The 15,260-nt window shown below is 37.4% G+C and overlaps 1 protein-coding gene across 2 annotated transcripts in view; it reads left to right on the plus strand.

Moving 5' to 3' along the window:
* The window catches only part of cps1 (carbamoyl-phosphate synthase 1, mitochondrial), a 36,014-nt gene that overhangs the window by 19,621 nt on the left and 1,133 nt on the right, over positions 1-15,260 (plus strand). For both annotated transcript variants that reach the window (XM_077580750.1, XM_077580749.1), the window contains exons 27-36: positions 531-598; positions 1,496-1,571; positions 2,655-2,732; positions 3,505-3,612; positions 4,065-4,154; positions 4,448-4,618; positions 9,697-9,771; positions 10,951-11,049; positions 11,731-11,790; positions 14,577-14,683. In XM_077580750.1, coding sequence (XP_077436876.1) covers positions 531-598; positions 1,496-1,571; positions 2,655-2,732; positions 3,505-3,612; positions 4,065-4,154; positions 4,448-4,618; positions 9,697-9,771; positions 10,951-11,049; positions 11,731-11,790; positions 14,577-14,683 — 932 coding nt within the window. The remainder of the gene's footprint in view (positions 1-530; positions 599-1,495; positions 1,572-2,654; positions 2,733-3,504; positions 3,613-4,064; positions 4,155-4,447; positions 4,619-9,696; positions 9,772-10,950; positions 11,050-11,730; positions 11,791-14,576; positions 14,684-15,260) is intronic.

The following is a 15,260-nucleotide window of genomic DNA, read 5'->3' on the forward strand; positions in this document are numbered from 1 at the left end:
CAACTATAAAGCAGATGTCAAAATTTCTCGCAAGGCCTCTTAATATGGACACACTGCCCTTTATTTTAAGGTGTGTAAAGTTCAAATTGCATACATTAGATTTAATCTTGTGAAATATTTGCTCCAGGAAGCATGAGATGGGTGTGTTTCATTTTGAATTTGTTAGAATAGATGTTTTACAAATTTCTTTATGACCTTCCTTTGGAAATTGGAGTCTAAAAGTGTGCTGTTTCAAATTCAAGTGGTTAACATTTTATTTATGCACTTTGGTCATATTCATTTCATATATATATATATATATATATATATATATATATATATATGCATTAAAACATATACATATTGTAGCCCTAAATTCACAGTTACTTTCATCTAACCAGAGAGTATTTTCTAAAATGATGTACCCTACAATTACTAGTGTTAAATAATGTATTTATGAATCATTTAACTATCTACAGTATAATTTCTTCCTGAATGACATTTGCCATACATTCTCTGTATACATTGTTTTTTTTTTTCTTCCCACTCAGGAAGATGCCTTTACCTTTGCACACAAGGTGGGCTATCCCTGCCTACTGCGTCCGTCCTATGTTCTCAGGTAAACTTTACTTTTGAAAGGTGTGATGCTGCTTTGAGTCCCCCCCCCCCCCTTGATACACATAAATAATAACTATAATATTTGACAGTTGCATGGCCAAATTAATGTGAGGAAAGTGTTTAATTGAATTTAAATAATCACAGTTTTTTTTTTTCCTTTTTAAAGAGATGAACATTTTTAGCTATCTGTTTGTGAATAGCCATTAAAAAAAAGGGTATTTGTAACTTTCATTTAATGAACCACTTTCTAATTCCTAAAGTACTTGTACTTATTTTACTCACTAAAAATAACAATGAGAGTTTTGAAATGCAAATTAATTGTATACAATGGGTATTTAACACTGAATATATTGTTCTTTTTTTTTTTTAATTGCATAATTGATACCATAGAAAATATCTCTGATATATACTTGATGTATCGCAATATGTGAGATTCAGATCTAATTTAACTTCTAGTAAGTATCGATAGATAGTGAACGTTCCTCAATGTACTGCATACGTGTATGATTCCCTCTTGCAGATCCTTGGAAGAAAGATCAGTTATCATTTGGTTTTGTTTGTGTTCCTCACAGCTGTCACCCGAGCCCATGGCCTTCATTTATCCTACCCCCCCCCCCCCCCCCCTACAGCCCATTCTTTCTAATCGCAAAAATAACCCTGCGAGCATCCTAACGTCACATATTCCCACAAAAACTTGTGAACTTGGTTTCAAGAGCCCGCAGTGCTTTTCATCTCAATTGCTACATTGGTTGTTCGCCATTTTTTACTGTTTCCAGACCTTGTTCCCGTTGGTGATGCAACAGAAAGATAATGAGCGTTTGAAGCTTTTATGCGCTCCTCTTTGCTTCTCATGTGGCCTTCTGCCTCAGTCCTTTTCTTTCCGTCTCTGTTGCTTCAGTGGCTCGGCAATGAACGTCGCGCACGGTGAGGAGGAGATGAAGCGCTTTTTGAAGGAGGCCGCTCAGGTGTCCCAGGTGAGAGCGGTGTCCAATGACTGTGTGTGTGTGTGTGTGAGAGTGCGTGTGTCCTTGCTTCTACTTTGGGCTAATGGCCACACATACACACACACACTACATGTACACTTCATGCTGAGTTCTCCCTCTGCTTTCAATTATCTGCTGCTAGCAGCTGATGTAGCTGTTGGCTAGCCGAGTGTGCCCATTTTTTTTTTCTTCTTGCACCCCCAAGTGGTTCAGGGGCAGCTGTCCCTCTAAAAAAAACAACAAAAAAAAAAAACAATACATTACTTATGGCTAGAATACACAATTTCTACCTGCAGTGCACCAGAGCAAGCATGTTCGTTCTTTTGTCTGCTCTTTGCTTTTCTGAGGCCTTTTTCCGTACAAAATGGAATTTACGCAAGCGTGGAACTGCCAGTGTGAAGGAAATATTTTTGACTGGCAAATGCATTCAAACGTATTTGTAGGCTAAATGCTAAAAACTTAATGCCACGAGGTATTGATTTAAACACTTGACTTAAAAACGCACATTTTTATTTTTTAATTTTTTTTTTAAATATTTGGCCTACTTTATACCAATACGCTTGAAAATTAAGTAACCATTGTTTATGTTAAATTTTTATGATTATGTTTGCAGTGCATGATTCCCGTTCGGCATTCCCCCCCCCCATAATTCCACAGTTTATGTGCAGGCGCAAGTCAAATAGCTATGGCTAAGTTTTTAGCATTTAACTATAAGTACTTTTTCAAACTTATTTGCAAATGCATTCGAACGTATTAGAAAGTAGCCTATAATATACAAATATTTCCGAATATGTTTGCAAGTAGGTTCAAACGTACTTGTAAATACATTTGAACGTACTTATAAATACGTAAAACGTATTTAAATACATTCACTTACAAATACGTTTAACCAATTTTATTTTTTTGCCGGTGAAAAATGTTTACTCCACATTGGCAGTTCCCCAAGCTTGATCCGAGCAGATTTGCCTTTTAGTGTGAAGATCCCCGTCTTCAACTCAGTACCGCTGTCTTATCTTAATTTAAAATCTGGTTTCATGTCAGATAAAGTAAAACTCTATATCTACTTTTATCCAGGAGCATCCAGTGGTTATTACCAAATTCATTCGTGGTGCCCGGGAGGTGGAAGTGGATGCTGTTGCCAAAAACGGGAAGGTATAGTTAAGTCACACGTTACATTCAGTTACATTTTATAAGTGTCTTTTCTATATTTACCTTTATTAGGGCATCGTTATATACTGTTTTTTTTTAACCCTGGAGAACCCAAGAACTCTTTTCTTCTTTGGAAAATTATGAATTATACATTAAATGACTGCTATAAGTTCACTGAACACCAAAATGTTTTTTCAATTTTAACCCTTGTTTTTTGAACTAGCTCAGAGTTGCTAATTTATCAAAAATATGTATATAAAACATACTCCTAGGCATTCTGCAACATGATATGAACAAAAAAAAACACAATTTTACCATCTGATGGATTGCTGAGAAGATGGTTTTGTTTGGATTGATTTCCAGCTCAACAAAACAGCATGTTGCCAGCCATCTTGTCACCACCACTCATGTAAGTGCAATATTCATCCACTAGATGGCCCCATGCAGGGGTCAGAAGTGGCACTCTGGACTTTTGAAGTTAAATTTGTAAAAAAAAAAAAAAAAAGGTCTTTGTTATTTGAGTAGCAGAATTTATAGGGGCCAAATTTGACCCCGTGGGTTCTCCAGGGTTTTAATATATTGTTAACGATCTCTTTGGTGGTGTCACTGTGACAAATAATAATAATTAGTAATATTGTATACTGTGTAATTGTAGACAACCTAACACTGCACATCAAAATTGAGTGTGAACTGTGCCAAATCACTTAATGAAAAAGACACAGTATTAGGCAGACACCTTGCTTCTTAATGTGTGACCTAATCTTTATGCGTCTAGGTGCTGGTCCATGCAATCACGGAGCATGTTGAGGATGCCGGGGTACATTCAGGAGATGCTACGTTAATGCTGCCAACACAGACCATTAGCCAAGGTTCCTTAGAAAAGGTCAGTTCTGAATTAAAAACACGCACACACTCACGTGTCCTGCGATCAACAACATAGCAGGTGAATTCTTACTAGACCCTAATGAGCAATGATTATTCCCCGAGACCTTTTACTTCCTTTTGATACAACAATGCGAGATAGTTTCAAATATTATGCGTAAATATATTGTTTTTAACATTGTTTTGCAGAAATGTGTCTATAAGATTTATTCTGCTGTGAGTGTAAGTGCCATTGACAAAGAAAATTCACGCAAACATAAGAGAACGTGCAAACTCCTCAAAAAACGGAACGCAACCATCATATATCTCGGAAATTACTAAAAACACTGTTTTATATGATGTGTGTTTTAAAAAGAATTGAATGTCAAATTCAAACTTGTCTTCAAATAATGTCGCAAACAGACCAGATGGAACCTGTCATTAAAGTATATTGTGTCCTTTCCAACTTGCCAGATCAAAATGGTGACCCGAAAGATAGCGCAAGCCTTTGAAATATCAGGGCCATTCAACACTCAGTTTTTGGTAAAAGGCAATGACGTCATGGTAGGTCCTAATTTGTGTGAAAATGGACATAATCTATTTGGTTATTAGTAGTGATGGACAAATGAAGCTTCATGAAGCACTTGTGATATTTTTTGACTCCTCTAGATGGCACTCTTGGATTCAAGATGCAGTGCAAATGTAATCAATTATCATTGCGCTAGCCTTCATCTCTAAACCAAGAGCACCATCTAGAGGAGTAAAAAATATCGCAAGTGCTTCATGAAGCTTCATTTTCCCATCACTAGTTATTCGACACAGTTATTTGTGTTCTACATTGTACGCTCTTTTTTTAGGTGATCGAGTGTAACCTGCGGGCGTCGCGTTCCTTCCCCTTCGTATCCAAAACAATTGGCGTGGACTTTATCAGCGTGGCAACCAAAGTGATGGTCGGAGAGCCCGTGGATGAATCCAGTCTGCCCTCGCTAGAGAGACCCATCATTCCTGTCGACTACGTTGGTATCAAGGTAAGGCGGAAAAAGCATTTACAACTGGATGGCTTTGAAAAGTTACCCTCAAATCAGAAATGGGAAATTCAGTCTGCACAGACAATAAATGTATCATAAATTTAGTGCAGGTTTAGGTTCGATTTTTAACTCTTTGACTGACAGACGTTTTCAGAAACGGGATGTCGCCAGTGCCAGCCGATTTAAGCATTTTGACTGATCTTTCAAGGTCCACAGAAAATTATGTGTTTGGACTATGGAAACACACATACTACCAAATGAAAGATTGGACTCTCATCTTTCATCAGAAAAAAAGTTTGTTTCTACCTTATTCCGTTTTTCAGTAATCAACAATAGAAAATGGTTAGTTTCACCTCTGTTTTGAAACAAACGTCTTTTAACGTCTTTGGCACTCCTCCATAGGATTTTACTAAACGTTATTTAACGTTTTTGGCAGTCAAAGAGTTAATTGACAATTGAGTTTTTTTTTTCTTAACTTAGATCAACCTAACACTCCGATGTTCGTCTTAAAAATTGAACACTGTGCTTAAAATGGAGGAATTTGGTCTTTTATGCAACAGTGGTTTATGCAAGCTAATTGGGTGTTTTCGACCTGCAACATTGACCTTTGTGACCTTTTTGCTAATGTTCGCCAATCTGGACGTGAGCCAAACCAGTTGCGATGTGTAACAAGACACATTGGTACTTTGTGGCGTTAATTACTCTTCACATTTACATACACACGTAATGCAAATGTAGTCTGAGAAGGAAAGAAAAAAAAATGACAGCATGTTCTGATCTCGATTACCTTTTAGCTGACTTCGGCCTTGGATGGCAGGAATTCTTAACAAGTGGTGATGGAGGGGCAAGTAAGGTGACGCTGTCAAGGCGCCCATGGCAAGTTTGAAATTATGATGAAAAAAAAATATATATATATGAGCACATATAGCACCTCTGCTATAATAATGCAGCATTATTAGGGATGCAACAATAACCGCCTTTTTCAGACGAGTCCCAGTATTTGATATTGCCTTAACGTCTTTCAATCGTGATGTAAATGTCTTTTATTTCAATCAATATTATTAAAAATAAAAATCACAAACACAGTTATATATATTATTATTATATATATATTCAGTTCTCCGACATGGAGAACCCTTTGGAATTTAAATTTCAAGTTATTGATGAATATTTTGAACTACAATTTGTCAGCCAATCAGAGGAGGGGAATTGGCCTCCATCATCACCTCAGTGGAACTCATCATTCATTTTGCACAGCATTTTTTTGTAGTCCAAATATGACTACAGATGTAAAGTGTCGCAGGTGCATCACTAGCTATTATATATATTTTTTTTAGTAGTGGCCCTGGACTTTACCCTTCTAACTTTGACCGTTGTCTTATTACATGACTTATTTATTATATGTGAAATGTTCTCATGTTTACTAACAGTATATGTTGCTTTTGTAAAACCACTCACAACTCCTCACAGTATATGTTATGTTCAGTCATTTCTATAAGGAGTCTGTGTATGACATTTTGACACATACCGCAAATGCTGCAAATTCAGCTTCCACCGAATCGCATTACAAAGACAGCATTTATTGCCTCCTCCAAATACCTGAGAATGATGCGGAATGGGGAGTAGTGGTAGGTGCTTTCTTATACCAGCCTGGAGACTTACTTCTTTGATTGGATTAGAGAGCGTTTATGTTTCGCCAGCTGTTCCAAAGCCATTTTTTTCAAAGTAATTTCTCTCTCTAATTACGGCTGAGCTGCTGTAACAATGGTTGTCATTTGAAGCTAGTCAGGCAGGTATAATCCTCCACTTTCCCAGCCACCAAAAGTTTTCAATTTGTAGTCTGCGTGCTGGTGGAGAATATTAATCAGAGCTCTAAATACGCAATTCACCAGACTTTAAATACTTCCAGAGTTTACTTTGAGTCTATGGATGTAAACTTGGACCCCTGCTGGAGAAGCTAAAAACTATTTCAAGTGAAAATCCTACAAAACAACAAACCTCTGCTTAACTTCGTCCCCCTGATGGAACACATACTTTCCTTTTGCAACAATAACACACAATGATGTTAAAATTACACAGACTAAGAAGACGTAAGTGTGTACCCATTTAAATAAAGCCTCTTGACGAATCTCAACTCTCACTATATAATCAACATAGAACAAATCATTCCCATTCACAAAGCTCATCTTGCTTTATTCATTATTTTCCCTCCTGTTCTCTCATTGTCCTTCTGACATCTTCCTTTTATTTTTTATTTTTTATTTATTTATTTTTTTTTACCATGTTTGTCACACGAGGAGCAGAATTTGGACCTAAAAGCAGACAAGACCCAAAGGAGGAAATGTAAAAGTGTTTAGACCCCAAAAAATACAAAGTAACAACAGACCAAACCTCGGATAAGTGACCTCGACATACTGACAATTATAAAATTATTGTATGACAGAGTAAAGGCCTATATGATAAGATAAGAGTGACTAATACAAGACCATAGCAACTGCATAGCAATTTACATCATCATAATCACCATAGACATAGTAACTGCATAAAACTAGACAAACTAAGAGTGAATGAGAGAAATCATCAAACATTATTGTGACATATCAACTGATTTAGACACACATTAGTGACGGAATATGAACATGAATACAGAAATTCTCAGACCATATTAAAATATCAATTTTGTCATTGTCTGTCAGTGACAGTATTGATATGTGATGCATGTATAAACCGTTGTCACCATAATGCAGTTTTAGGTCAAACCTGATTTATTTATTGGTCACTTGCAGTCTTACCAAGGTTTTATTTGATCGCTTTCCCACAATAACTGACCAATGCCAGAGTTTGTTACAAGCCTCACCCGAATTTGATTACTGTTCTGCGTTCCAAAACAAAACCGCTCCAATGGCGAAAACAAACTAGTTTTTGATTACGGACGGAAGGGGTTGTTGTGTCAAAGCACCCTCAAATCAGCATTCATACATTCATGTGAAGAAAGCGTTCACAGTTCCTTTTAAAAATGTGCTGAAAATATCAAATATTCTCCTTGCCCATCTCCTTTTTTATGTTTTTCAAAAGATGTTACTTCCACCTCCGACAAGGTTCACTGTCAGAAACAATATGAAGTGGAAATGTTTGACTTTATTTTCCTCAGCTTGGCTGGCACCCTGAGATAAAATTGTCGAGGAGCTTTCGCAATTTCTCTGTCTCTGAGGCGTAGGTGGTTAGTGGGGATATGGAGATGGGGAAGGTCTGTTCTTGCGAGTTGGGCTTTGTGCTTACAAGACACGCCATTACAAAAATGCAACTCTACCCATTATAATTGAGACAAAGGAGTTTTCTTTCTCTGTGTCCTGTTCATGAAGGTAGTATTTAAAATCTACTTGTGCTCACGTACCGCCTCGATTCTTACCTCTTAAAGTACCGTCAGGTTCTATTAGGACCACCTGTTTACTTGACTGGGATTTTTTTTTACCCCCTAGGCGTTATTGTGACCATTTTTGGGCTTTTTGTTGGTTCTGATCAAGCCATTTCAAAATAAAATACTGCCCACGGGGTAAAGTATCTTTTAAAATTTTCAAAATACAAACACCTTTCTGTCCAGTCAAAAACCTTTTTTTTTTTTTTTGATTATTTTGATCAATGCTTGTGATTTAGGCAGGATTTCCTGTAGTCTTATAATGAACTAGCTATAATTAACCAGTGCAGCTTTCTGGTACCCTTCATGGTCATTACGGTAAGTACATGCATTCACACAGGAAATACACAGGCCAGTGGCACGTAGTGAAGTCATTTGCTCAGTGTTCATTTTATTTGCTAACTTTTTTAAACAGTAAGAAAGAGATGCGGTTCTTCAGTTCAAGGGGGTTTACAGTTGTAAAACTACTAGCAGGATTGGAATTTAGCTTCTCTTCATTCATTCATTATACTTCAATAACATCTGGTTTGTTTAATACTATGAAAACTATTTACTGGAAAAGCATCAAAGTGCCAGGCAAAATAACAAACTCATACCTTTTGTGTCTAAAATGAGAATTGTTAAACCAATTTAAGATTACAAATGGAATTGTTGAGCAATTAAAAAAATAATAATTTCAAGTGGTAACACACGATTGAATTAAGTTAATCCAATATATTGAGTTTAAGTACTTATGAGTTCATTAAACTTAATACTTTGATTTATTTATTTATTTTCTGGAGAGCTCGGTATTGTTCATTCGGTAATTTTACCGATTAGACATGTCGTCATCATCATTGCTCTCTTTTTTTTTTTTTTAATAATAATTTTTTTCAATTTTGTATGTGCATGTGCATGTGCGTGCGTGTGAGTCTCCAGAAAAAAAACGTAATATTTTGAAATGAAGTCACTTTGGATTAACTTAACTCAGGTGAATATACAGTACAAAGTTTAGTAAACTCATAATTAGTTCAACTTAATATATTCACTCTTGACTAATTTAATTCAATCGTGTTACCGCTTGAAGTTTTTTTTTTTTTTAAAGTTGGTCAGCAATTCAATTTTATAATCTTAAATTGGTTCAACAATTCTCTTTTTATTTAGCGTGTACATGTCAAACATTTAAAATGATTGACATCATATGACCCATCATCCTATATGAAATATTCTTGTCTTGTCTACAGTGTGTCACCTTAATTTCTGGCACTCTTTGAACAGTGAGATGATAAGCGCTACCGCATTCCCCACATTGTCCTCTTGGACATTGGTATGCTCACATTACATTCAGCTGATTAGATAACTCGTCTCAAGGATGAATCCCTCTCGTGTCTCCGGCCGTCTCTGTGTGTGTTCAAACACCAACCACTTTCTACTGCACTGCCGTTTTACTTTGGAAAGAAGAGGATTTTTTTCCTCTTCTACCACATTTGGTTCTTTTACTCAATCTTACATCAGATAGAATGATTTGCCTTCTATATTTTTGTCTTTCTCTGGATTTATAGTCTCAGTTTTGAAAGCTGAAATTAGAACTTCACAATTGGGTTTTCCAAGTCCGGTTAAAACTCACATAATTATCATCATTATTATGAAAACAGCATTATTTGTCTCTCCCATTTCCCACCAGGCACCCATGTTCTCTTGGCCGCGTCTAAGGGATGCAGATCCTGTACTTCGATGTGAGATGGCCTCTACTGGAGAAGTATGCTCATTTAAGTGACATTCAACAATCTGTTCAACTCTTCAAATGTAGTTCTCTTGTTTGCTTAATGTGTTGTGTAACATCCTTGGTAAAAGAGTCTGCTCCATTAACTCATTCACTGCCATAAGTTCATTAAAAAATTTTTTTTATTAAAAATTAGGGGTGACAGGCGATTACATTTTTTATTTGTAATTAATCAATCGCTTGACTTTCACTAGTTAACTCACGATTAATCACACATTTTATAACTGTTCTAAATGTACAATAAAAAAATTCTAGGTTTTCATACTCTTGTTAAAAAAAGTGGATTTTTTTTTTAAACTAATAGAAATAGTTGAAATGAATTTATGCCGTCTATAGCCGTCAATGGCAGTGAATGAATAAAAAAAATATATTAAAAATTTGGGGCGTCAGGCGATTAAAGTTTGTAATTGTAATTAATCGCATGACTTCACTAGTTAACTCACGATTAATCACAAATTTTATATCTGTTCTAAATGTACAGTAATATTTTTTTTAGGTTTTCATACGCTTGTTAACAAAAGTGGGAAAAAATGTTAAACTAATAGAAATAGCTCAAATGAATTTATGCCGTCAATGGCAGTGAATGAATAAAAAAAAAAAAAACATTATTAAAAATTTGGGGCGTCAGGCGATTAAAGTTTGTAATTGTAATTAATCGCATGACTTCACTAGTTAACTCACGATTAATCACAAATTTTATATCTGTTCTAAATGTACAGTAATATTTTTTTTAGGTTTTCATACGCTTGTTAACAAAAGTGGGAAAAAATGTTAAACTAATAGAAATAGCTCAAATGAATTTATGCCGTCTATAGCCGTCAATGGCAGTGAATGAATAAAAAAAAAAAAAAAACATTATTAAAAATTTGGGGCGTCAGGCGATTAAAGTTTGTAATTGTAATTAATCGCATGACTTCACTAGTTAACTCACGATTAATCACAAATTTTATATCTGTTCTAAATGTACAGTAATATTTTTTTTAGGTTTTCATACGCTTGTTAACAAAAGTGGGAAAAAATGTTAAACTAATAGAAATAGCTCAAATGAATTTTTGACGTCTATAGCCGTCAATGGCAGTGAATGAGTTAATATTAATTGGAAATGTTAAAATACCAAAAATATTGTTTCATATCTATTCTATGATTTGATTTTAGGTTGCCTGTTTTGGACCAAACATTTATTCAGCCTTCCTGAAGGCTATGCTTTCCACAGGATTTAAGCTGCCACAGAAGGGCATCCTGATCGGGATTCAGGTAAGACCCGTTTGCCACTAACATCCAGTTTACGTTTCAACCTGACCGCATAACACTCAATCGGACATTCAAATGAATCCCTTCACCTACCTGGGTCATACAATGCAATAACTGTTTATCCGTCTTAAATGATTTATTCTGAAATACCACCCCTCTTTTGCCTGAGCCACTTTAAACGGCTTTAGAATCATAATTAACGGTTTAAACGTTTTGTGAAAAGGCCAGCCACCAAAAGCTTGCCTCTGCACCATACTCATGTCACCACATACATGAGTTTGAGTAATTAAGTCCTGCTGCCACTATGGGCTGTCAAACTGTGAGTTTGACTAATCCAACTTTAACAAAGCATTCATTACAAAGGCTGTGTAATTGGCACCCTTGGGGAAGTGGACCACTTCAAGGCAAATGCCTGGGGTCACAAATACACCCCCAACATGGCTGACAGATCCAGAACACAGCTGTAGCACACTGTGAATTTATCTCCAGGGTCTAGTGAAGGTTTTTGGTTTGAAGGCTATCTGGTTAACTATACAATATTTACATATTAGCATGAAACAACATTGATGATGAATACATGTTTGTTTTAAGATGTTTAGAATTTAAACATGTGCAGGATCAGGTCTGAATCTGTGATTCTGTAATTTTTATGTTTTTTTTTTTGTTTTGTTTTTTTACTGCCAGCATTCATTCCGGCCCAATTTCCTGGCTACAGCCCATCAACTGAAAGAAGAGGGCTTCAAGGTAGGCACCAAAAACATTTCATGCTCACCAAAACTGACTCGATTTATTGGATATATTTAAGACATTACTTAATTTTAAACAAAAGTTAATAGAGCTGCTCATGTCCATTGTTACAGTGCAACTTCCAAAGCATACTACACATGTAAAATTTAATGTAGTATCCTAACAGATGTTTAACCCTGGAGAACCCAAGAACCCTTTTCTTCTTTGGAATTTTAACCCTTTTTTTGAACTAGCTCTGAGTTGCTAATTTATCAAAAAAAAAAAAAAAAACATACTCCTAGGCATTCTGCAACATGATATAAAAAACAAACAAACACAATTTTACCATCTGATGGTTTGCTGAGAAGATGGTTTTGTTTGGATTGATTTCCAGCTTAACAAAACCGCATGTTGCCAGCCATCTTGTCACCACCACTCTGGCTCATGTAAGTGCAATATTCATCCACTAGATGGCCCCATGCAGGGGTCAGAAGTGGCACTCTGGACTTTTGAAATTAAATTTGCAAAAAAAAAAAAAAGGTCTTTGTTATTTGAGAAGCAGAATTTATAGGGGCCAAATTTGACCCCGTGGGTTCTCCAGGGTTAAAAATGTAAGAAACACCAAACAACAAAAAAACAGTTTGTGTTCAAGAAATGTGTGTTCTCACTACTCTCATACTGTGTGGTCGATTCAAGATGACCAACTCTGCACACCACCCACTTAGCAATCTGTCCACAAACAATCTAAAGTCTTTCCCACCAAACGACAAGTCATGGGCGATCAGTGGCATGCAAAGCGCTGTGGCTGCCCCGGGGCAAGCCATGCGTGAATGATGCCCGTTGAGAAATAATCGTCCACGTGGGAGGGGGGAAAAATGGCCTGGGGGGGGGATACTGGAGTTCTCTGTTCTGTTCTGTTCTGCCTGTCGCTGTCCGGCGTCTCAAACACGGATGCCCCTTCGGGTGGGGTGGGGACGATAATTCGCCCTTTGCACGCCACTGCGCGCGATCAAACATGACCTGGCGTACTTCCCGAACTGACCTGTGACAAGTGGCAATGTGCCGCGGGGCAGACGACTGCCAGAAAATACAAAGATGATGAAAGAATACTACAACACCAACACAATCGACTCTTCTTATTTCTATTGTGGTACAAGAGGAGTTGGCCTACATGGAATAGCACACTTCTGTTTGCTTCCTGATTGGCTATTGTTCCAAATCATGTGACATTTTAACATGATTAGTTTGACAATAGTTTCAGAAACAAAAGAAGCGATACATATTCTTGATCGTCTTGATTTGACTACCTTTCCACTGTGAATGTATTTAGTCAATTTTCCCACTTTTTATTTTTCCATGATCTAAACCAGACATGGGCAAACCCCGGCCCGCGGGCCAAATACGGCCCGTTATGCGTTTCAATCCGATCCAATAAGGCTAGAAAAAAATTCAATTTTATTTTATTTTTTTGTTCAGCTCAGTGGCCGAGTGGTTAGAGTGTCCGCCCTGAGACTGGGAGGTCGTCGGTTCAATTCCCGGCCGGGTCATACCAAAGACTATAAAAATGGGACCGATTGTCACTCTGCTTGACACTCAGCATTAAGGGTTGGAATTGGGAGGTTAGATCACCACATGATTCCCGAGCGCGGCGCTGTTGCTGCTCACCGCTCCCTCAGGGAATGGGTCAAATGCGGAGAACAAATTTCGCCCCACTTAGATGGGTGTGACAATCAGTGGCTCTTATCTTATCTTATCTTATTGGATTTGGACATTTACAGCAGGAGACGGCACGGTTTTGTGTTGAACGCAGCAATAATGTCCTGATAGTCCAGAGAATCGGTCAATTCTTTTTTGAAAGAAAGCAGGGACAAAGAGTTCAGTCTATCAGTCAACATTGTGGCACTGTTGCGTGTTTTGATCCTTTTGACAGCTGAAGATAGTCTTTCTACATGTTGTCATGGGGGAGGTGAGGAGCGCGCATGCAGGAGACTGTTGATATTGGTGAATACATCCCCGGGCGTGCGTCGAGCACTTCTATGAGCGTTTCCTCGTTGGCTTTTGGCTTCTTTTTGAGCTGCTGCACAAACACCGGGTGCTATGCGTCCCCCACGGAGATGGAAAAGTGGTCAGAGACGGATTGGATGTACGCGCTTTGTCCTCAGCGCGTGACAGGCAGCAGCGGCTATCATGCAGCCGCATGTGTCACACGTACTGTGGGCCCGGGTTAAAAATGGGTGGGCCAATGGAAAAAAATTCTTTAACTTTACGCCTTGAATTGAAATCTATTAATAATAGATGCAGTCACCAGGTTTGACAGATCACAGTGTATGTGCTATTATAATCTATTTACATTTCTCCTCCCACTTTGCCAAATAGTGTGTAAATGCCGCATCGTGCATATTCATTGAGGCAAACGTACTACCTGGATTAGGGCTATTTTATAATAATCATAATAATAATAATAATACATTTCATTTAAAAACAGCACCTTTCAGAACACCCATGGTCACTTTACAAAGCATAAAAACACAGCAAAAGTTGAGCTAAAACAATAAAAATGAAGCTATTGGAAAAGCTGTTTTAAATAAGTGGATTTTGCACATTTGAAAAACGCAGTCCTTAGTGCACACTATAAGTAAATTGGGTTGCACATTTATCTGTGTGTTTTTACTGTGCTATGAGGTCTAAATGCTCCTGGTCCGGCCCATCTGTCAAAATTTCAAACCCATTGTGGCCCGCAAGTCAAAAAGTTTGCCCACCCCTGATCTAACCCCGTTGTTGTTTTTCTTTTTGCCGTCCCGCAGCTCTATGCTACAGAATCCACCTCCGCTTGGCTTTGTGCCAACGATGTACCAGCAACTCCAGTAGCCTGGCCCACCAAAGGACAGACCAGTTTGCCCAGTATAAAGAGGTTGGGGATCTTTTTTTTTTTTTTTTATACAATAACAAAGTCTGACTGTTTAAAAGTAGACCCAAACATCCCTAGGGGGGTGGGTCCTAAAGTAATAAGTAAACCTTTTTTTAAATTCCAAATTAGGATATCGGATCAGCATATGATGCTGAGATCTGAGGGAAAACCTCCTTCATTATCTCTGTTATATGCCGCCAAGATCAAAGAAAGAGCAGTCGACTCAGAAGTCCACTTCGTTGCATTTGGGGATGAATATGGAGTGAGGCCGAGTCTTCTACCGCTCCGTCATGACAGCAATGTCAAACACAATATAGGAGGGAAAGCATTATTTTTTTTATCATTATTTCATTATTATTATTATTATTATTATTATTATTAATTAACACTGCACGTTTGTAATTTGACAGATTTAATGCACGTAGAAAACCGTTGGGGTTAAGGACCACCGCAATTACTCAATTACTTCTCCAGTTCACCGCTGATGTTTTTGAACAAGTTTGTAGCCGTTGTACAATAATTGATGCACCTTGAAGGTTACGCGAGTTCGAGGGCAATGCCTCCGCAAAGATATTATGAC

Source organism: Vanacampus margaritifer, chromosome 11, assembly GCF_051991255.1.
Source record: "Vanacampus margaritifer isolate UIUO_Vmar chromosome 11, RoL_Vmar_1.0, whole genome shotgun sequence".
NCBI classification, from domain to species: domain Eukaryota; kingdom Metazoa; phylum Chordata; class Actinopteri; order Syngnathiformes; family Syngnathidae; genus Vanacampus; species Vanacampus margaritifer.